Raw genomic sequence first — 24,238 nt, 5'->3', positions numbered from 1 at the left:
GGGCGACCAGAGCCGTCTCGGTCCCATGACCAGTGTGGAAGCCGGACTGGAATGGATCCAGAGCCAATGTTTCATCCAGAAACCCACTAAGCTGTTCAGCAACCGCTCTCTCAATCACCTTACCCAGAAACGGAAGAATTATGCCTATTGCGAGTGGGTTCTTTCTTTCAGAGAGACTAAAATCTTTTAGACTACAATTTTTATCAGCCCCATCCTGCATGGAAAACGATCAAGGATGGTGGGAGTTATAGTCCAAAACAATTGGAGGGCACAAAGTTGCTAAAAATTGCTTTTATCTGCTTATTTTAATTGATTGCATGTATAGTAATTATTTTTGTTTTCGTTGAGAAAACAGGGGAATATGGTATCCTACTAAAGTTAAATTTTCATATTTTTATAGAAATATTTTGGCATTATGTTGTTGAGGCTGCAATGATAGGAGCAATTTGATATCCTTATGTGGAGGTCATGCCTGGAAGTATCAACATTCTGGGACCAGATAATTGAGGAAATTGACAAAATCACACACCAGCAAGTTGTGAAGACCTCAGAGTTGGCACTACTGGGCCCATTTACAAATTAAAATCAGGACTTGACTGACAAACCTTTAAATGGATTTATTCTGGTGACAGCAAATAGGGTCATGAGCAACTTCTGGAAAGGCTTCAAAGGGACTACTTTAAAATCTTGGTATAAAAGAGTGTGGTGTATAGCCCTCACTGTAAACCTATAACATTATGACTGGCAACAGGCATACAATATATGGACACTGTTACTGGAGAGTGCTGAAACTTTGTCTTTACAAATACATCAGACAGTGGAATTCTAGTATGTATGGTTTATATATGGGTTTCATGATAATCATTTTTTTATATACGGTACTTTATATTTATAGAAATATATTTGATTACTGTGTGGATTTTTTTATTATTATTACAAGGGTGAAGATATATCCAGAGTGGGGAGTTGTAGTTCTTTGGTTTTCTTGACTGATTGTGTAATTCAGCTGTAAAATGAAACTAATTTTTTTTTGGTAATTTTTTATTATTATTGTTGCAGTTTCTGTAGTTGAGTGGAGATTTGGGGAATATGTTTTAGTTTGTGACCATGAAGCTTAGGAGTTAGATTCCTAAGAGTTTTCCATTTGGATAATAATAATAATAATAATAATAATAATAATAATAATAATAATATTGTCAGGGCTGCCTCAGGTCTCAGCTCACAAAAGACCAATGCCAGGTTCTTCTTATATACAAGGATGTTTATTGCAGTTCATAGTTGGTTCCACCACCGAGGCATGCAGCCCCCACGTCTGTTAGCCTTAGACCGTTGAAGTCCCCTCTGAATCAGTCCCTCCCCTGCACCAGTTTAAGAGGCTTACGCTGCTCCACCTCTTTCTCTCCTTCCTTTTCCGCAGGGTCTTTCTGCCCGCTGGGGTTCCGCTCCTCCTGGATTCCCCTGACGCTGAATCCCCAGACTGCTCTTCCCCCCTCCTGCGGGCTTTGGGACCTGGCTCCTCCTCCGGGCTCCCTGTACTTCCGCGCGCCTCCACATTTGAACTTGGCACGCGCGCCCAACCTCTAACTTTCCTTTTGACAGTTATACTACTCCCTTCACTGCCCTCCTCCCCTTCCGGGACGATGGCTTGCTCTGACCCCTCCTCTTTCTCTGCTGCCGGAGCGGTTTCCCCTGGCACACTGGAACCTTCCCCCCCTTCGCTGCGCTCTGGTGGGGAAACTGGCTCTGATTCCCATCTGCCGCTTTGGGGTCCCCTGCTGGCCCCCCGCTCCTGACACTCTCCCCCTGGGGCTCCCCTTGCCCTGACCACGGGCACCCCCTTCTGGGAATCCTCTGATTCGCTGGAGAGACTCATAGAATCCCCTGCGTCATTGCCATCCTCTTCCTCGCTGTGCTGAGATTCCTCTCCATCGCTCTCCATTTCCTGCCTTCCCTGTCCCTCTGTCCCTGTACCCCTGACAAATATAATTTGCAAGTCTGTCAGGGATGAGATGTGTGTAGGGCCCAGCTCTGTAAAAAAATAATAATAGTCAAATCTGTAGCCACTCTGTGAGTGGCTGTTTAAATCTCTACCCCATCTTACTTCGAAGTTGAAGAAACCTACATTCACATTTTTTAAAAACAATAAAACCACAAAGAGCTTCCAACTAGTCCCCCTTTAATTTATTCCAATGAAAACCATGTGAGAATATAAGTGAAGAGACTTGTCAGCTTTAGCTGGCCTTAACTAGAGCAGGCTGTCACTTTGGTCACTGATAACCAAAATACATGCTCTGAATCATGTTTAGGCAGACATGCAGACATGCATTGTCTTAATTGATCTGTGTTTCACAGCCTGTGACAAGGAATAGCTGTGATTGCCAGTTTATCTGACAAACAACTCATGGGAAGATCTCTTTTGCTGCAATTTCTCTCTCTTTCAAAGAGTGTTAACTGTTCAGTGAGCATGGGAATTGTTTTTTCAGAAATTGCATGATGCTACAAGCTCTTTTTGATCATACCAGTGGACCTCCACATGTCAAAAGGGGACTCTGTTAAAACATCAGATGTACCGAGTTGCCTCCTGAAATTGGGAGGGGGGGTTGCATTTGCATGATGTCACACATGTGCCACCACCCCCAACTCAGCCAGGCCGACTCGGCCCACCACCCCCACTGCCAGACACCTTACCTTTTGTTCAATGCCATGAGGCTGAGGCCACCTCGGCAAGGCCACCCCCTCCCCTCCGTGAGGCCTGTTGAGATTACTAGGGTGCCTTCCCTGTGGTGATCGTGAAAGGGATGTGCCAGTGTGAAGAAGCTTTGCCATGGCACATCCTTTTGAGCATCACCATGGATTTTTGTGGGTGACTCAGGCCCCTCCTTGAAAATATGGGAGGCTACACCCCAGATGGTACCCCTGCGGAACACAGTGCAGAGTTAGCTGTTGCACCTATGTAAAGATCAACAAATCTTGTTAAGGCAATGGTGGGGGGACGGGAATGTGTAAGGCAGCTCCCCAACATCCTCCCTTACCAGCAGATTCTTCCTATGCCTGTTGGGGGGCAGTGAGAGAGGTGAGGTAGCTTCCTCCTTGCATGGTTGTGCCTCACCCCACTCCCCCGTCTTTGTTGCTATGGATGAACATTAGCCCCCAAACAGGAATGGGGAGGAAATCCTATAAAGGATCTTGGGGTTGTCAGGCTCTGCTTGGGGGTTGGCATGCCAGCCCCAAACGTATGGCAGTAATGCCATAATATCAGTCCACACCATGGTGGGCCTGAGCTTGGATTCCCCCATGGAGGATGATGGCAGAGAGTTGGAGAGAAATTTGGTTCAGCTCAGATTTTAATGTGAATCTAACAAATCTGCACTTCCTGAAGCAACATGTGAACCAAAACACAGCTGTGGAATGGGGAGATCATGCCATCAGTGTCAACAATACTGAGCAAGATGGACCAATGGTCTGATTGGTTATAAGTCAGTTTCCTAGGTTCCTATGGCCCGACTAATTCCTGTGTCTCCAACAGTTGCCTGAAAGCACAGAAGCAAGCTCAGGTTGTTTTTTTAAAAAGAAGAACACAGGAATGACATTATATGAGAAGGTGGTGGTGGTGTCCCTTTGCCGGCAGACACCATGACAGTGTAATGTTTTAAGGGATATGCAAATGCCCTGTCAACAGAAATAATATTTGTGGATTAAATCCATGGGATTGGGGGATTGCTCTAACCTGGTGCAGTGAAGCAATGGGGGGGGGGAAATGGGAAGGAAAGGGCTTAGTTCTCTCTCTCTCTCTCTCTCTCTCTCTCTCTCTCTCACACACACACACACACACACACACACACACGATTTCTGCATACATGGGGCTCTGCAGAGATGCCTACAAGCACAAAATACAGTTGTCATAATTTTACTTGAAATAACTGAGAAAGACATTTGATGGATTCTCCAAAACTGTGGAACAGGATAAGCCAACATGATGCTTTCTAGATATTGTTGGACTACAACTCCCATCATTGAAGGCTTTTGAATTAAAAACCATAAATGAATAGACCATATCATGCCACCAGCCCTGGCTCTTGGTCATGGTGTCTGAGGCTGATGGGAGTTGGAGTCCCACAGCCATTGGAGGATACTATGTTACCTACCCCTACTGTAAAGACTATTTTTTAAAAAAGAAATAAATCATAAAATGTCTAAATAACGGGTACAATTATTTTCCTGTTCTATTAAGCTGTCTACAGCATTATCCTAGCCATGTCTACTGAGCAGTAAGATCTACTGACTTCAGTGGTGCTTGCTCCCAGATAAGTGAAGTTTGGATCTTTTTAAATAGCTGACCATGTTGTCAACAGAAAATCCTGTAAATACTACAAATGATGGTTTCCCACATCCCTGTAATAATTCATGCACTTCCAAGCACAAAAGAAGCAAGAAAACACACACACAAATGCAGCACAAAATGAAAGGAACATTAATTTGTAAGAGCAAAAGTTCCCCTTCGTATATTGCCTTTTGGAATCTCTGAATAGAACATTAATTGGCTAGAAAGGATTCGTGGAAGTGGTATGGGACCCAGAAAACTTGACTTAGCATGAGGCATGTAGTTTCTGCTCTTCAGAAGGCAGCACAAAGCACAAGAGCCTTGGAGGGTAGGAGAAAACAATTTTCAGCAATTGCACAGATTTCCAGCTTTGTGCTTTAATTCTCTTTTCTTGTTCTCTGTGATAAAAAACCAACAACAACCGCTGTGTTGGGCAGGTCCCCCCATGTTCCAGATTATCTTTCCTCAGCATCACGGAGATGAAAAGTTGTACAGAGTTAGACAAATCTGGAAATTCGTCCCATTCCCAAACTCTGAATGAGAATTTATTCAGGGCACCCACCCTCAGTTTCCACTCTATAGCTGCTTCTGTTCTGGATGGGCTCTTCTGGATGGGCTTCTTCCACCCATGAGTGGAAGAGTACGGAAACATTGGTTTGAGCAATAAAGTTGGTCCACTTCTGCTGTTGACTCCAGCATCATTGTTCGAAGAGTGTAAAAAGCTTCACTTGAAAGAATCCAACCCATGGGATAGTCCATGCAAATGCTAGGAGTATCGAATGAGTTTCAGGGGGGTTTTGGGTGGGGAATCATACTAAGCATCAATGAACCAATGCAAGGGAGACTCCATATGAATTCGCTGCTAAAAGCTTTTGTCATATATCAAACTTTAGCAGCAGCCAGGTGCAGAAGGGACCAGCTAATGCATGCAATCGCCTCTGTTCCTCCTTGCAAATAGCTATGTTTTGTGAAGCAGCAGTAGCCTCGATGTAGCTTTAGTTAAATTGGCAGATTATACTAATGCTGCTCTGGCAGCATTTGTCTTCATGCTCTTCAGCAGCACAATGACTGTTACAAAGCCTTAATTCCAGAAATAAACATGCTTTGCATCATATATAATCTTGCAGCTTTCATGTCTGGTGATGGTATTTATTTCGGGACTCTTTTCCTTTTCCCACTTCAAGGCTGTGACAGGCTTAGTGTATAGGGTGCTCCTTAGGAGTCCAGCTAAATGACTGAGAATGGATTTGCAGGGTATAAGCTGTTTAACCTCATTCCTCCATGTTCTCACCTGGCCATTATTGAATATTGCTTCTCAGGTGGAGTCCATGGAAAGCCTGAGATTACTCCAGCCACCTATCCATATCTTTTGCTCTTACACTCTTTCTTTCCTTGTTTCTCTGCAGTTAGAAACTTTAGGTCAACTTTAGAGGAGGAAAATTCTTCCTTTACCTCCATCCCTTGCTGTGCATGCAACAACAAAAAAAAGCAACCATATCCCAACTATAAGAATTTCACTCAAATTTTCTTTCACCTATGACAATTGCCAGTTGGAATTTCTTTCTTGTTAATTACTTTTCTTCTTGTTGAAGAACAGAAAAACAAGATTTTTTTGGCACATCACTGATATTTACCAATGCACAAGAGTCCATTTGCAGATCAGTAAACACACACAGCATCTTCATGAAATCATATCTGAAATCAAGATTGTGATCCTGATGGAGAGGATGCAAATGAATGGAAGCTACTGAAAGCAGCAGCAAACTGTACAAGCCAAAATTCCAGCATTCACATTGGAAATTCTGATGAATAACATGGAGTTCAGAAGCAGCAGATCATGCACTGAAGGAAATCATCTCATCCTTACACCATGCATGATTTCCTCCTGTTTCATCCTCAAATTTACTCCATGGGTGGTGGTGAACCAGAGGAGTTCCTTGTTCTGTGCAGGATTCTCTGCTCTCTCTTATCTCCTGACACCTCTGAGTTGCTTAGAGTTCAAAAAGAATTGTGAGGTAGAACAGGATTGTTCCCATTTTACAGGTTCAAAAGGGAGCCTGAAGGCTAGTGACTTGGTTGTGCTAAGATGTCTCTTTCTTCCTGCTAAGCAGTGGCCAGGACAGTGGATTCTCACATCATCAAACAGGGGGAATTGTAACCAAGGCTGTCGACAGAGCAAAAGTGTTGTATTGTGAATATTTTGAAACACAACTGTTAAAAAGAGAAAAGAGAAAACATTGACAGACATTCATAAATAATTGAAAGCAAACTGATGCCTCTTAAATAGAAAAGAAAAACCTCATGAACGAACAGTCAGCTTGTTATTGGAAGAAAAAGTAAAACCAAATTAACTAACTGAATGGTTATAAATTATTCACCCAGGCCTGCTGTTTACTAACAAATGTATTTAGGATGACTTGTTCAAGTAACTGTGGAAACAATATCAGAATGTTGCTTAGGTTTCTGGAATATCAGCACTACAAATTGTGGGTGGGGAAACTATTTCTATTAAGGAAGGGGTTTTGGGGTTTTTTAAAAAAAGTTTCACTTGGCAAATCCAATTCAACAAGAAATAAAGTGTAGCTTTAATGAAAAGTGTTAGATGTTTGGTGCAACATTGAGTTTTGCATAATTATTTTCTTCTAAGCTTTGGGTAAAGCTGCAAGATGTACAGGAAAAGTAACATTTGAAAAAAGTCTCTGATTCCCTGAGGTGCCCTTGGGGAATGTGATGTGCTTTTAGTATGCAAGAAGCAAACATGGGAAGTCAAAGGCCTTTTATGTTCTACATAATGACAGTATCAAGTTGACTAAACAGTATTTCACACTATGAAACACAGAAGTTGCAGGGATCTGGTGTGTGTATATGTGAGGTTCAGAGAGAGAGGGGGGGGGGAGTTGGGTATGTTTTGGATTTGTTTAAATCCTATCTTGTTTATAACCCATCCATACTCAGGCAGCAATAGTTAAAACTATGTCTGGTCCCAACTCCCCTCTTCTGCACGATGTGGAACTAATAAATGGTTCAATCATAGCACCCACACCTACCCTTAATTCAGCCCTTATAATGAGGTTCAAAAACAGAGGTCTTGATTGCTGGTTATCAACATGTGTTTTCTTTTTAAATAGTTGCAAGATACAGTCTTGTCAAAGGGGAGGCACACAGCATGTATTAATATTGCATGGCTATTGCTCTATAGGCAATGTGCTAATGAGGCTAGGCCAGCAGGATGCCATTTCTGGTTTATTTAAACACAAATTGGAATTGGCCATAAGGCATTTATGCAAAATTATAGATTGCTTGTTGCCTTTTTTCCCCTCTAGGAGAAATTTTTTGGCAATTAAGTTGAACCGTCGTTAGGTAACTGGAAAACTAATCTTAGGAGGATGTCAGAGAACATTTTGCCGATGGGCATGTACAACGTTTTGGGATACACAATGGAGGAAGATCCCTAGCTGGGACTGAGTGGAGTTGGGCTATCTTTCATCTGCCTCTGACAAATTAACAAAAGTGCTGTGTCAGGTTTGTTCGCTTGAGGTTTTTTTACCCAACTTTCCCAAAGCAAATTGGAAAGCGCATCCTGAGCATTTCAGTAAGACTGATTGTCAGACTCTTTGGGGCCTACAAAAGGGGGGAAAGGTCACACTGTGTGCAGGGGTGTACCTAGGGGTTGGGCAGGTTGCCCCCTTGCTAAGGGTGCAGGCCCAATGGGGTGCAAAAACCACACCTTTCCACTCCATCAGGAGTGGCTAGCAGAGAAGGCAGTGGTGGGAGGGAGGGAGGCAGAAAGGCAGACAGGTGAACCAATTGAGGAGGAAGAGGGGAGGGGAGGCAGAGCAGATTGACCCTGATGGCCATGGAAGAAGTCACTGGTGAAGCACAAAAGGTGACAAAAAGCAACCTATTTGAGTTTCTGGTACATGGTCTCCCCCAGCTTTGGAAGCACTGATACACCCCTTTGCCAAGGGCACAAGGCATGGCGGGTGGGGTGACACCAATACAACTCCTTACCAAAGGTGCAAGGGAGCCTTGATATGGCTATGGCCATATGAAATTAAGGATGCATTCTAATCCCAGTTAATTAGGATGTATTGGGGCTTGCTTCTGAGTAAATTTGCACAGCATTCCACCATGCCTTGTGGAATTTCCTGGCAGGAGATGCAGATTTGGCTTGGATGCCTTTAAAAAGGATGCTGTGATGACACTGTGGAAAGTTCAGAGGCAGTAGATCTTCTAGTACCTGTTGCTGAGGAACCATGGGAGAGGACTATTGTCTGCATGCCCTGTTTCTGGCCTTCCCAGAGGCCTGTGGTTGGGCACTGTGTGTTGTTTTTGTCTCATACAACAGGGCTCTTAGAAAAGGTTTGTCAGCAACCCTTAGTCACAATAGCTAAATTGGACCCTGCACGGTCAGAGGCCATATACTCTTGAAAACCAGATGCTGTGGACAAACAAACAAATTCTTTGTTGTGTGCTGTTTTTCCATGTTTGTCAAATTATACAAGCAAAGAAACCAGCCGCTGCGACTCCATCCCACCATGATCTCGCTTCTCAAAGCTGTTGGAGAAAGCCTAACAGCACACCCAAATTATCTTTTAAAACCTCAGATTAGCCACTGTCAGTTATTTTTAACAAAAGGTTAAAATGTTCCAGTGGATAATTGATGCTTCACCATTGTGTAGAATAATAAACAGTTAGTGTGTGTATGCGTGTGTGTGCACACACTGAATTGGAATCCTTAATTGAAGCAAGGATGTAAAAAAACAGATGCGGTACATGACACATTGAGAGTGGATGTTTACATGGCCGTTGTCATGGAACAAAAACCTTTCTGGTAAACTCAGCTCTTTGTAGACTGAGCAGCAATGATTCCCCCCACCCCCAGGAACTGGAATGAAGTCTGCTCTTCACTCCCATGGATTATTTTAGGGGTTCTTTGGTTCTTTTTGAGCCTGACCCACCTGCCTTTAGCTGAAAAGTGAAAAGCATCTGATTTTTCACAACTGCAACAAAGCTTTGGGGTCTCCAAACCTTTGTGCAAAGCCTACCGTGTTGCTATCGTGTTGCTGGTGCAACACTTGGATCCTGGTTTTGCTTCTTGACATGGCTTTGCCTTGCTTTGGCTTTGTGACAGCACATTTCCATCATTTTGCATTGGCTATGTGATGATTCCTGAAGCCTACCCAGAGATGGGATACATGGATGTGTGGTGTATCCTACCCCAATTCTCATATCTTCTATGTTGTAAGTAGATGTGTTTGTGTGTGACCCCAAGTAGGAAGGGCAAATGATGCCCTGATAAATAGGTCAAATATTTTGCTCTTGTCTGCATTCCCTCCCCCCTGCAAGAAAAAAAAAATGTTCTAAAGGGTGCAGGGTAGAAGGCTGTTTGTTGCCTGAAAATTGGGGCATATAGTTGGGGGTATTTCAGCCCAGTCCTATGGTTGCTACAACATGGACATAACTCTTCTCTTCCAAAGAGCTCACATGGTGCATCTGTTGATGGGACTGGGATTACACCAGTCGTGAAAATCTCCCTTTTTGATACAAATGCTCTGACCCTATTTTAGCATCTCTGCAATTCCCAATAAAACTAAACATCTCCCAGTCTCTACCTTGACTTAGGAAATGCTGACCCATCACAGAGGCCAAAACTTTCACTCTGCCCATTCCCCAGCTCAGTAAATCTACCTTCTAGCTTCATCACACACACACACACACACACACACACACACCCTGCCACCAGGGTGGATATACTATAAAACTATTGCCTAATAGTTCAGGGTGCCTAATCCTGGTGGGGCCCCAGAATCACCTTTAGTCCACACTGCTTAAACATTTGTGGTCTAACAGACCCAATTAGAGTCACACAACTCAAACTGATTAATTTTTGCTGTCTATATTTCAACAGTCTCAGAGTTTGAGAGTCAGTAGCACAGATGCTATAAAGGTTGTTGTAAACAACGCCATTGAAGGAGGCCCCATAACAGTTCAAGCTTCAGGGCCCCCAAAATATAGGTCCACCATTGCCCACACCCCACCCTGTACAGAACCTTTGCCTTGGTCCTTTACCACTTCTTGCAACACAGTCTCCCAGAGACTTAACACAGACTCATCACTCACCCAACAATCTTATGATTTCTCTCAAAGTTACTCCTTGTTTATCTGAAATGTTAAGTTGTTCTCCATCCGATGGGTAGGAGGAAAGGTCATTGTGAAACTGTGTCTTGAATAAATCCCAGCCTAAAAGGCCAACAGAGTTGCTTTGAGGACGCAGATATGCATCAATTAAGCATCCCTTCTCAAAAAGAAACTGCTTGCAAGTCCTTATTTACTGTGTGGATGTCACTATCATATCTTTAGCTAGTAGCAAAGTGCAACCCAGATGGAGCAAGGCAACAGTATGTAGCAACACCATCACTTACTAATGCTGTAAGAGACTAGTGCTTTAGGGAAACAGGAGAAGCTAGTGAAGGGCGGAGGAGTAGGAAGGGGGAGAGTTCTGTTCCAGCGATTCATTCTTTATAATAGGTTTATAACCATGAGCAATGACAAGCCAAGTCAGACTGATTAGTATCTTATCTCTGTAAGCTTCCTTTGCATGATAATCATTAAGATTTTTCTAATCCAGAAGAATAAGAAGCTATTAGTCAAGCAGTTGTCTCTGATAAGTGGGGGCTAAGTCTTGTTCCTCAATGAGGTCAGAGGCACAGCTTTGAAGGACTGGTCATGAAATGTGGGCTCTAGCTTCAGTGGTCCCTCGAGCTAAGTTTCCCCACTGGGTCTCTTTCACCTAGAAGAGGCAAGAAGTGCAGAGTGAAAACTCTGGTCTCCTTGGATGCTTTATGATGCCACTGGGACACTTGCCAATGGAGGGGGGGGAGGGCTTCACCTTGTCATTCCCTGAACCAATCTGTATCATTTCCAGTCAGTCCCTTTTGAAACCCCCAAGAGCCTCTGCCAATGAAAGGAGACAATACTAAGCTAGAGGAACCCATGGTCTTACATGGTATAAGACACCTTTCTATGAGTTCCTCCATTGAGGAAGGGTTGTAGGTCAGTGACAGAGGATCAGCACTGTGTGCAGAAATTCCCTGATTCAATTCCTGGCATCTCCACATGGGGCTCCTATCTGAAACCCAGGAGAGCCACTGCCAGTCTGTGTAGACAACACTGAGCTAGATGGACCAATGGTGATGGACTCAGTATAAGGCACTTCCTATGCTGTTCCTATTACTACTGCATTCTGGAGGCATCTCTGGGCTCACATGTAGTCTGATTTTAACTTCTAGTGGCACTGTTCCTTCTAGATGAGCCGTTGAGATGCCCTGACTCAGAATGGGATCAGATGGGCTTTATATCTCATGGGTGTCATTACCAACATACCCATAAAGAAGACTCAGTAAAAGAAGCTTGGTTGGGGGAAATGTTATATTCATTTAAAATATAACAAACTGGAGGATCTGCAAACAATAAATCAACATGTTTACGGAATCAAAATATAGTGCAGACAAGGATGTCCTTTGGTAGGAAAAACCAACTTCCTCCCCACAACAGGGCATGTTTACAGGCACATCCTGTAGTCCCATTGTAAAGGATTGGAAAGAATTCTTCCTCCTTTCTATGAGAACCTTGAGAATGTGAACTCAACGAGTGAATATGGTGATTGTTAGTAAGGAAAAACTACCTGGCCATCGTGTATTGGGTATAGGATGGGGGGAGAGAGTCAATTTCTTTTTGATGGTTCTGACTGGTGAGGTTCCCTTGGCCCCCTGATGGCTCTTTGGCTGGATAAGCAGAAGTGGTTCTTTGTGTGAGGAGTATCAAAGGCAATGTTTGATGTGAATAGAAGCCATGTTGGGGATGGCTGTGAAAGGCAAGACAACATGGCATGGTTTTAATGAAATTGTTCTCAACAGCTGCACTTGTCTGAGCCTAAGATGGGAGTCCATGTTAAAAGAGAAATTATGTCACTTTGTAGCTATTAGGCTTAGCCCTGATGGAATCAGATTTAGTTTGTTGCAATGCACGGAACACCCCTTCCTGAAAAAGCTACCAACTCTGTTTAGATGAGCATTCTCAAGAAAGTCCTGGTCTTCAGCAGGTTATAAATCAGGGTGGTCAATTACTGGCCATTTTTTAGTTGATTAAGGGTGGGTGTGGATCTCTCCCACACCTTCAAGACTAGTGGATCCCAATGTGTGGGACATTGATAATGAAGAAAGCTGGTTCTCATGGCAGATAATTCACAAATCATACCAAATAGTTCACAGACACACGCATACTAATTAAAATGAAAGAACATGTGCAATTTCTTGAAACAAATATTTTCTAAAGTCAGATATGTTCCAACTAACAAGTCTTCAGTGGTAGATCAAGAATACAGAGCACCAGTATGAACATATTTTCAGAAGGTATACTTATTTTTTATGATGTGCTGCAACAAAAATACATATTTTGAAATGGATTTTAATGTGTATTCAATTTTGTCAATGTCATTACATATAGAGAGGATTTATTTATTTGTTTATTTATTTATTTTGCATACCACCCTTCATCCGAAGTTCTCAGGGCAGTTCACAGCATATAAATTCAAAAAATATATATATATAATAACAAAATAAAAACACAAGATACATAATAAAATCAAGAACAAAAACAAAGCAAAAAGCCCCTAACTATGCTATTATTATTTTTATAAAATTATCATTTTAAAGTTGTTTTATGTATGTAATAGATTCATAAGCTACCTTTTCTTTTTCTCTTGTATCCATCACTCCATCCATTCATCCCCAAAAAGGATATTGTATAACTAGCAAAGGTTCAGAAAAGAGGTTCCAAGGGGTTGCAGCAACTCCCCTATGGGGAAAAGTCAGGGTTCGGGCGTATGCAATTTTTGCCCCCAACTTTTAGTGTGAGCTTAAGTTGAGGAGATAGCAACAGAAGTTAGAGTGCTGCTGCTACCCACAAATATTTCACTGTATATTTCCTTGGGTGCTCTCTGCTGTATTTTTTATCTACTAGTGGTTACCATGGTCACCATATGCTAACTGTTTCAGACTATATTGATGTTTAAGAGAATTCCTTAACTAAGTGCTATCTGTTCTGCTCTAAAATGCGGAATGTTTAACTGTATTTTTTTGGGGGGGGGTTGTATTTAATTTGTGATATTTTAGGAAGCTTGGAGATTTTCTTTGAAATACGAAGTGGTGTAAAAATTGCCTAAATAAATCAATTACCAGTGACTGCTATGTGGGGTGTTGACACCACCAGCAAGAATAAGAATTTTGAAAGAGAGAGACAGAGAGCGTAACAAAATATGGAGAAGCCTGTCAATAGCTACTAGTCATTCTAGCTATGCTCTGCTTCCACAGTTGAAAGCAGTGGTTGCTTCTAACTACAATAGAACCATGGAATTGTAGAGATGGAAGGGACCACAATCTGGTCTACCCCCTGAAATTCAAGACTCACCTTGGGCCTCGAACCCACAACCCTGGGATTAAGAGTCTCATGCTCTGCCAGCTAAACTATCCAGCCTCCAGTTGCTGGAAACCACAGGAGTGGAGAGTGTTCTTGTGTTCAGGTTCTGCTTGAGGGTTTCCCACAGGTATCTGGTTGGCCACTGTGATAACTGGGTGCTGGACTAAAGGGACCACCAGCCTGATCCAGCAGAAGGCTCTTCTTATGTTCTTATTTCCATTGTTCACCTACATCAGTTGTTATTGTTATTGTTCACCTACATCAGTTGTTATTGTTCAGTCGTTTAGTCGTGTCCGACTCTTCGTGACTCCATGGACTAGAGCACACCAGGCCCTCCTGTGTTCCACTCCCTCCCGCAGTCTGGTCAAACTCATGCTGGTAGCTTTGAGAACACTGTCCAACCATCTTGTCCTCTGTCGTCCCCTTCTCCTTGTGCCCTCCATCTTTCCCAACATCAGGGTCTTTTCCAGGCAGTCTTCTCTTCTCATGAGGTGGCCAAAGTATTGGAGCCTCAGCTTCACGATCTGTCCTTCCAGTGAGCACTCAGGGCTGATTCCCTTAAGAATGGAGAGGTTTGATCTTCTTGCAGTCCATGGGACTCTCAAGAGTCTCCTCCAACACCATAATTCAAAAGTGCCCATTCTTCGGCGATCAGCCGAAGTAGTGATGGAAATACATCACTACTGGGAAAACCATAGCTTTAACTATACGGACCTTTGTTGGAAAGGTGTTGTCTTTGCTTTTTAAGATGCTGTCTAGGTTTGTCATTGCTTTTCTCCCAAGAAGCAGGCTGCTGTCACCATCTGCAGTGATCATGGAGCCCAAGAAAGTAAAATCTCTCACTGCCTCCATTTCTTCCCCTTCTATACATCAGTAAGACCCTCTAAAACCTGTACCATTTTGCCTACTGTAACAATCCTCCACCCCATTTTGGGTGCCCCCGCCGAGCTAAATGTTCAGCTCAGACCTATTGTACCTGAAACAAATAAAGAAGGGACACATAAGAAAGCTGGGGAGAAGGGGAAATGGTGCCAAATTGAAAAAGAAGAACGCTTATGATCAGAACCGGAGAAATGTACCATTCCTTTGTATTTACTAAGATATTTATTTGTGTGCTTCCCCCAATTCGGTACAGTTTAAGTTTCTGCAGAGCTGTGAAAATGCAGGTTTATCTACTCAGGGCTTCTGTTGTCACAGGTCTTTAAATATCTTTATTTTTCCCCCTCCTGTTTCGAAAGAGAAGGAAAATATTGCAGACCAGGCTCCGATTATTACTCACTTTCATTTTGCTTTGCTACATAAACGATGAATCATGTACTATCGCCAAAACAAGCAAGCACTTTGGAAATAATGCTCTGGTATCGCTTACGCCGCAGGTGGTGAGAGACAAAGGCTTTCATTTTGGGTGATGCTTCTTAAGATAAATCTCTTACCCTTTGGAATAAATAGTGTTCCCATTCATTTCGTGCAATTTTTAAAGAATGCTTCCCACCGAGTGCCAGCTAATGTTTCTCTGGCTGGTTTGAGTAGTAATGGCAGAGTCAGGCATAAGCAGTTCTTCAGGGAGAGCGAGGAGAAATTATTTCACCCATATGATGCCACTGTGAAGCATCACTAATGGCAGCACTCTCAATTGCACATGAATGGATTAGTCAATTTCATCTTCTTATTTTCCAATCTTAATTTCAGATCACCACACCAGTTTGCATCAAAATTAGTCAGCATTTTAATGTGCATTTCTATAAATATATACATTTTGTGTGCAATTTTGTCCAATGTACACATTTTTACATGCCATTTTCCCATACATAATGTATTTTGCATATTATTTCCACAAAAGTTTGCAGTTCTGTGCATATTTTTGCCCAACAAGACTCCTTATTGAATGATTTAAAAAATGGAAATTTTTAACACAACTACTGTAGAAGTGTTGATTTTGAAGGCTAGTTGCATTGCAGTTCACGGTTGATGCAGAATGTGTGAATTTGGTATTGTCTTAAAAGGCAAATTGAACCAACACCCCCTGCCATACCTCCTGAGAATGTACATGGTGATGATCCATGGTTGTATCACTAGTTGCACAAAGGCACACAGGCAAGAATGATGTTTTACCAGGGATGGATGCAAGAAAACAGAAGATCTCCCTTGCCTCTAAGGACATTGAGTACTACCTTAGTTTCATTTTTGGATGAGGTCTATGCAGTTAAGTTCAAAGCTTCAGGGGGAAATGAGTTTTGTAGAGGGGTATGAAAGATGTTGAAAGCCCCCTTCCCAATTTACATAACGGGACGCAGGGCCATATAATTGGTCTTGCATCCAGCATCATGTGCCTACCCACTTTCATCCTCCAATGTCTGTGCATTAAGCATTGATGTTTGAAGGAGAGCCTACAAATAACACATGATCTGGAACCTTGCACAATCAGGGTTTCATGTTTTATGGAGAAACATGGTGTAGGCCCCCCTAACAGCTTGGGACCAGTTTACTTCTGAGATCACCTTACCCCATCTTTGCCTACTTGACTGCTTCAACTGCTTTACTCTGCAGAGCTGACACTCACTGAACATTATATGTAAATAACCATATGAGTGTATGGCTCAACTATTTGTGAACACAGATTGCACACTCATTGAATGTAATGTGCAAATATTCCTCAACGGTTGAGTAATCGAATGATGCACATTAATTAGCTCTCTAATATGGTGATCTTGACAGTGACTTAAACTGCAGACCAAAGTTTATGGGAGAGGATTTAAAAAGAAACCCAATGCCTGCCCTAGTGTAAATTATCTGGCAAACAAAACCCAGTTGATTTTTGTTCTCAGAAAGCTTGGGAAGCATATTGAAAGCTACAAAAAGCTATAGTTTTCTGCAGTGTGGTTTGCAGGTATCGTCCAGGTATGCCTGTCCTTACATTTTGGTGATAGGCTGCAGGTGCTAGACTGTGAGGTTCTGGTTCCTTCTGCTGATCTAGTTTTAAATTTCTTTTAAGGGAAGGTAGATGTAAAATATATAAATAATGAAGAAGAAGAAGATGAGATGAAGGGCTCCGGTTTGTTTGCTATGAACCAGTTGCTTCTGCTTTTGCAGCATATCCAGCATAATTGCAAGTAAGACTTTCAAAATAAAGTGGAATTGATATCCATAAATTTGGAATAGAGGAAGCTGCCTTATACTGAATTGGACCATCTAGGCCAAGGGCGCTGGCTGCTAGGGTATGGGACACTGTGGAGGCCCCCCCTTTTTTTGAAGGGGCCAGAGCCCCTCAGTGTTCAGAGGACTCCCCACATGACATCAGGACATTTCACAGAGTTGCACATGGGCCCCCTCATTCCTCCAGAGAAGGTGGCACCTCTGATATCGGCCGATATCGTTCACAATGCCTGGCAGCTGCCATGAGATTGATGGGATGTAGGAGGCCTTCCCAGCACTTAGGGGAGAGACTAGGGATTTAAGCTAGTGCTTCTGCCTACAAACCCATGTTTTCTACTGCTGAGCTACACCCCTTCCCCAAGTTTGCTATGCACCACAGCCTTAATCCTTAGGGAGTTGAATCAAAGGGCAAATATCCACTGCTACAAACACAAATCAGTGTTAAAGTGTTCTAACTGTCAGGGACATAGAGTCTTTGAGAATGTTGAGGTTTTATTTTTGCTTGCTTGCTTGAATATTCATTGGAAGCTCTAAAGAAGATTCAGGGTGGTGAAACCTAAACTTTGCAGTATGTCAGACAAAGTTTCTGACCACCGCATCCTTAGCTCATGGCTGACAGTAGCCCATATTTCAAGTCCTTTCCATGAATTTCTGAACAATGATCAGAAAACAAACTACAATGTTTGCGTATCAGCTCTCTGGTCCCGGAGAATTGACCTGTATTTTATTTCAATGTATCTGTATGTTGTTGCTGCTTTTGTCATGTTTTGTTTTGTTTTTTAATGATTATTTGGGTCAGACGTGGGAAGACTTAGAATTCCCTTTTCTTTTGAGGTTTTTCAGCTCCATGGGAGAGCTGTGATTAAATTTGTAGTACACATGTCAACTGGCAGACAAAAACACACCACACACACACACACACACACACACACACACACACAATGTAGAATACAGATATAAAAAGTTTCTTGAAGGACCTGACGCTGAACATAATGCCAACAGACTGGTAAAGGAGCAACAGGATGAATGAAATATAGCTTGTTTTTCATTGGAAGATGCTTGGCACAGACTCTGTTCTCCTCATGCTGAGTTTTGGAGCCTATTCTGAGCCATACGGCATATTAAACATAATAAAGATGTTCACTTGGCAGAGGCAGCATGACTAGGGGTATCAGAAGAGCCATACAGAAGATATCAATAAATAAATAACTTTGCACAGAAATAAAAGTTTGAATATATACACATCAGAGTGTTTTATGGAAGTGAAAAATGAGTGGGTGGAGTGATGTGATGGGTGCTGAAATGGTTGAGCGATTTTGTTTTTGGGATTGTGGTTTTTGTGATTCATAGTTGTTTTACTTAGTGCATTGTTTTAGAGGCATTTATTTAATTGTATTACTTGAACTGTATTACTTAAAATGTGGAATTATCATGATGATTGTAGGGAGAAAAAAACATTGGTTCTGAAGATGAACTGTGCATTGTAGCCCTTACATTATTTCCTTTCCATTGGGATTTATAATCTCAATTAGAGGTTTTGATTGAAATATGACATGGCATATAAATTAACTAAACAGATAGATCAAGTCATCTGGATATGACTGGTAGATTTTTAAAAATATGTATTTTCATTGGGGATAATGATGGGAATTGGTAAGATGATATATTAATTATATTTAATCTTCTAAAGACCGATGTATGTGGGTTAACAACAAAGGGAAAATGGCTAGGTGCCTGGATTCAAAACGTAGGGTTAGCACACAGATAGCCCCAGTAGTAGAGTATTGAGTCCCATCATTAGGCAGGTTCATGAAGCATATAAATAGGCTATTGAACCTTATTTATTCCATTCAGCTGTGTGAAGCAGCTGACCCCCTTTTACCGCTTTTTCAACTAATGCAATGTAATTTTAAAATGTTATACTTACAGTTTCTAGGTCTCAGGCATGCATTTTCCTTATGCAACAGCAATGAAATAATACAAGTAAAATTCTATAGTTGTTAACTGAAGCAAAGTAGCTTCAGATATGTGGGCTGAACTGGGAGCCAGCAGCAGCTCACTGGCATGATATGTCAAGGGTGCACAGACATTTTCACTATACACCAATGTAACGGTGCCCAGGGCCTCTGCTGTACTAGTATAGGATCTTGGCACAGCATTGGGCCAGGAGGCCAAATATTTCTCTCTAGTGGCAGAACTGAGAAGTATTTTTCCCCCGGGAAGCTGTGCTTTGCTGCCTCTGCATCACCCTGAATGGTAAATTGGTCCTCTGCACTGTGTGTGTATATATATATATGTATATAATGGGTGTCCATTTATATTTTTTATTTGCATTATTGATTTTTTTCCAGAATAATATCAGTTCAATAAAAAAAGACACTGAATTACAAGGTGTGGAGAAATAGCAAATCCCACTTTATCTAATCAATATCTCCTCATCTCCCCGAATAGCGAATTTCCCTCACGGGCATTACATTTCCAGCATGCCATTGTTAAGGCTTGTCAAATTACAAAAAAGGAATTAATTGCATTGTCTTACTTAAATGTGTGTATTGTTGCTATTTTGACATTTAAATGATTTCTGGTGATACAGACTCCCATCGCTGTTGGGAGAGGATGTTGATGGCTGTTTGAAAGCCTCATGGAAAGTCTTCCTTCTCAGTCTAGGCAAAAACAGCAAGGGGAGCAAAAGATTGGTTCTTATTCTTCCAGAAAAGTACTTGTGCATAACATTCCAATTGCATGACTGCTACATAACTTCTATGCTGCTGCCAATCTTTCAATCTGTCAAGGGGCATATGACTGGCGTCCCCAAACTGACAGCTGAATTCCTCCACAGAACCAATGCGTGTGGGGGTCTTTCTCTGTTACTCTCTCTGTCTCTCTTTCTCTCTGCCAGGAGTGGCTAATATGGTACCCTCTGGAAGTTTTTGGATCACATCTCCCATCATCCCTGACAATTCCGGTTGGGGCTGATGGAAGTTGGAGTTCCCATGATCTAGAGGGCACCAGGTTGAGGAATGGCAGAAAGCAAGTCTTGTTCTTTTATTTCAATAAATGCCCTGAGCTCATAACTTCTGCATTAAAAATATATATGGTGCATTTGCATCTAATGAAACAGAGAGCTTCACAGATCAGCAGCCTATTAGAGATGGATCTCAATTCCATAAATATGAAAAGCTTTCCATAAGAAAAAGCCCATGCTGAACATAATTACAGTGGTCTACACAATAACAATTATGGCACTGTTGAAGTGTGGAAATTCATATATTCAGGGAGGCGCTTTGATAGTCAAACCAATCATCCTACAGTAATTTCCATCAAACAAACAGAATTGGTTCTTAATATGAAACAAAATTATTACCCAGCACTGTGTTGTTAGCCTTAAGGATTTTAGATGCCCAGGCCAAGCCCGGGATGATTACTATATCATTATTAACTGAAAACATTTTGTTCTTGCCTGCTGTTTCTCACATTATAAACCTGGGGTAACTGCTCCCAAAGTAGATGCTTATATTTCAAGTTTGTTTAACTCTGCTTTTGATTATATTTTGGTGAATAAATTTCACTCTGGACAAATACTAGAAAATAGTTCACTTCTTTGGACTTCACTGTGTGAAAGATACCTAGTATTTTTGTCCTAGAGTGTCAAGAGGGCTCATTTGGGAATCCTGTAAACCATTAGGGTGACCACCTATGCATCACTCAAACAGAGGACAAACAAGGGCATAAATTTGCATACATTTTGCATATGCTAATAGATGCAACTTGAGAAAAAAATATTATAATTTAAATATAAATACTGAGCCTACTCATTCTACCATTTAGGTGCCAACTGTTGATGGGTAATTTCAAGGCCCCTATACTCAATTCTTAGGATCCTTTATCTTTAAACCAGACTTGCACTTGACCACACATCAAATATAGGACTTTTTCAGATAGCAGATTGTCCTCTGTAAAGTCTGAAATGTACCCACCCTATATAAGATTGCCCCATCTCTCCAAAAGGATATTGTAGTCCTGGAAAAAGATATAAAATCAACCATGATGCAAAGAAAAGTGAATGACATCTGGGTTGTTTTTTTCATTTAGGGAAATAAAGACAGCTATAGGTGGTGGTGAGCATGAGGATAGAAGTTTATCAAATGATGTATATAATGTGGCATGTATAGCAATGCAGGAATTGATATTATTTAGCAAAATGAGTGCTGTTGGGGAACTTGCTTCTCACTGAAATTAAGGAGCAAGGTGGAAATTAGAAGAAATCTGTGTGGATAAACTTGACATTGAGATTTTCAGGAAATTCTATCCTTTTGTGCAAAGAGTTCTTTGGATTGTGAAAAAAGTCCACAGGCACTTTGACTCCCACAGCCATCCTGCATGAATAACTGGGAAGCTGTTAAAACATATCTACCCCAGTGCTCAGAACTTAAGCCCTCGCCGCCGTAGCCCTTTTGACAGATACAAATAAACTTTGTGAATTCAGATTGGATTTCAGTGCCAAAAGTTCCCTTAGAATTTGGCCCTGCCCCCCCCTTTTGCTCACTGACACCAGGTACAATAAACCAACCAAGTATTGTATACCCATTAGGTCACTGCAGTGCATTAAAAAGCCTCTCTGTCAAAAAGGCTGCTACGAAGTAACCTGGAGCAGGGCTTTTAAGTGTGGCTGCCCCTTTTCTGTGGAATAGCTGTCCTGTTGAGATAGCTGTGCTTCCCAGAAACAAATGAAGTCATTTTGGTTCTAACAAGCTTTCCCTGAGAACAGGTCTCTGCCAGGGTGATACTGTGCAGGGTTCCTGCTCGAGAGTTCCCACAGGCCACTGTGAGAACAGAATGTTGGACTGAAGGAGCCTTTTGCAGATCCAGCAGGATCTCCTTATATCCTTATGTTCCTATTGCTTTAAATTTATCTGCTTTTATTTTTTGTGTAGTTTTGAACTGTTTCTTTGCTGTTTTATTACATTCTGTATATAGCCTTGAGATATATGTGGAAGGATTAATAATAATAATAATAGATATTTAATGGACACTTATGCTCTTGTTTCTATCTCTTTCCCCCCCTTTTGCCTCTCTCTAGTGGTATTTGATGATTGTCAAGGAAATCGCAAATTGAACTTTGAAGTTTCAAACCCAGGCTTCAAGGTGGAACCAAATGGGGTTTTAGTTGCACTGAGAAATTTATCGGACACTGGCAGAGCCTTATTCGTTCATGCCCGGTCAGCTCAGGCTGAAGATACAGCAGAAGTATTGCTTGTCGACAGAAAAGAGAAACAAGGTTCTTTAAAGGTAAGACTAAAACAAATGTAAATCAAAAGTTCTCCTGCCGCTAGGGCAGATTACTCGGGACTAGCAGTTAAATAGGGATGTCCTTTAGCCATTTTAACAGAGAATAGTCACTTCAGCTTGATGTTATTTTCCAAAGACTATTAATAATATTTTATGTTCTGCATTGTGAAAGAACATTTGAAAGGAAAACAGTATAGTTCACATTGCATCCAAGCAATATAAATTCAGAAGTGTTACAGGCGCAACTGACCCTTGAAAATCAAATAATTGATTTTGGTCTCTGCCCTGTAATGTGTTGAATGCTTCACTGATTTGAGAGGCTGTTTTTTTCGTTTTTTTACTAATTGTGTTTTTATACGTTGTAACCCATCCTGCAAGAAACAACAATAATTGCTAGATCACATGCATTTTTCTGAACTACGTAGTCATGAATCTTGTCAAAGTAATAAATCCAGGTCCACACTCCATACTTGACTACTCCAAAGTGGTCTGACTGAATGCATTGAGATTGCCCCAGCGGGTATGTCATTTGGGAATATTCCATGCTTGTGTTGCTTTCAGTTTATCCCTTTCAGGACAGACAAAAGGAACTACTTCTTCAAAGAATATATCCTCAAGCCATGCCATTTGCTTCCTTGAGATGCTGTGATAGTCATTGACCTAGATGGCTTTTAAAAAAGAAAAAAGAAATAGACAATCCCTGGCTACTAGTCATGATGGCTATAGAGGCCTTGTTGCTTGTTGCTGGGGAACAAGAGTAGGGAAGGGTCATTGTCATCATGTCCTGCTGCTCTTTCCAGAGCCAGTAGGTTGCCCATGTCAGGAAACAGGGTTCTGGAATAGCTCAACCTTTGGTCTGATCCAGCCGGGCTCTTCTTATGTCCTTTCATATCCAACTCCTTTCATATTTTGCAATTTCAATCTAAATCCAGCCTTGGCATACAATGAAGGAGGTGGCAGAGAATCGAGGTCCTTTTGCAAACTGATCGAAATGTTTACAGCACATGCAACCACATAACAAAGGAATATCTGAGATAGCCTTCATTTCTGCACCATGGCATTTAGCAAAGAGGCAGTCACGACAATGACTTACAAGACAATTACGCCAGGTACCTTTTTTTACAGACCTATAATTTAGGACGACAAAGAAGCCATAATGAGGAGGTTATAAAGGATGACTGATCCATTGTCTCTCTCCACTATTTAGCTCATCAGGCAGGCAGCAGTTTCATCACATTTCCCGCAGACTTGGTAGTTTGACTTAAATCTTCCGTTTAAGAGAAATGTTGGCTGGGAAGAGAAGGCTAAGGCAACTTTTCAAATTATTTTCTCTGCCCAATGTGTTTTGATCTCAACTTTGATCTGTAGAATGTCTCTTGCAGATTGTGTGGGCAGATGTGTGTTTTCTCTTTTATTATGTGTGAACCTCCTTTGAGGCTATACAGGGGTTGGAGTGAATGGATCGCTCTTTCCAGTGCATGGCAGTTTCACATGTTCTGTTTCCCACATTAATAAGAGCTTAAGAAGTGCCATGTTTGATCAGGCCAATGGCCCATCTAGCCTAGCATCCTGTTCTTATGGCCCAACAGATGCTTGTGGGGAAACCCACAAGCCACACCTGAGTCCAAGGGCACTCTTATCTCCTGTGGTTTCTATTAACTGGTATATGAAAGCCTACTGCCTCTGGCCATGTGATATGTGGTGGTATATCCCCTTTGGGACTGGTGGGATGGAAAGCAGAGAGCTCAACAGTAGATGAAGCTACAGCCAATGAGAGACAGTGCCAAATAATTATAGTTTTGTCCTCATCCTCCTCCCTGCTGAAAACTGAGACTAAGGAGGAGGAGGAAGCTTACAGGCAGTGCCACCTCCAGGAATGAATGTAAGAAAGAAGGCAGCCAGGTGGGGGCTGGCTGAAGGCAAACTGAGGTTGGTGAGGCAGTACCCCATTTACTCTGTTGGCCCAGTTTTATGTGTCTATCTGGAAATTCGTAT

The 24,238-nt window shown here is 41.8% G+C and overlaps 2 protein-coding genes across 4 annotated transcripts in view; one reads left to right on the top strand and one right to left on the bottom strand.

Annotated features, from left to right (window-relative positions):
• Nucleotides 1-24,238, bottom strand: part of SDR42E1 (short chain dehydrogenase/reductase family 42E, member 1) — a 986,520-nt gene that overhangs the window by 457,328 nt on the left and 504,954 nt on the right. The gene's annotated exons all lie outside the window — the stretch shown is intronic.
• CDH13 (cadherin 13) overlaps nt 1-24,238 on the top strand; it is a 671,588-nt gene that overhangs the window by 264,460 nt on the left and 382,890 nt on the right. For all 3 annotated transcript variants that reach the window (XR_014528541.1, XM_083513633.1, XM_083513634.1), the window contains exon 3: nt 22,035-22,243. Coding sequence is in view for 2 of the 3 variants with exons in the window: in XM_083513633.1 (XP_083369759.1) it covers nt 22,035-22,243 (209 nt within the window). In the remaining variant the exon portion in view is untranslated. The remainder of the gene's footprint in view (nt 1-22,034; nt 22,244-24,238) is intronic.

This window comes from Podarcis liolepis (assembly GCF_965112155.1).
Source record: "Podarcis liolepis genome assembly, chromosome: 7".
Taxonomy (NCBI): Eukaryota; Metazoa; Chordata; class Lepidosauria; order Squamata; family Lacertidae; genus Podarcis; species Podarcis liolepis.
The sequence above is the reverse complement of the archived record's forward strand: the minus strand, read 5'-3'. Positions and strand labels throughout refer to the sequence as shown.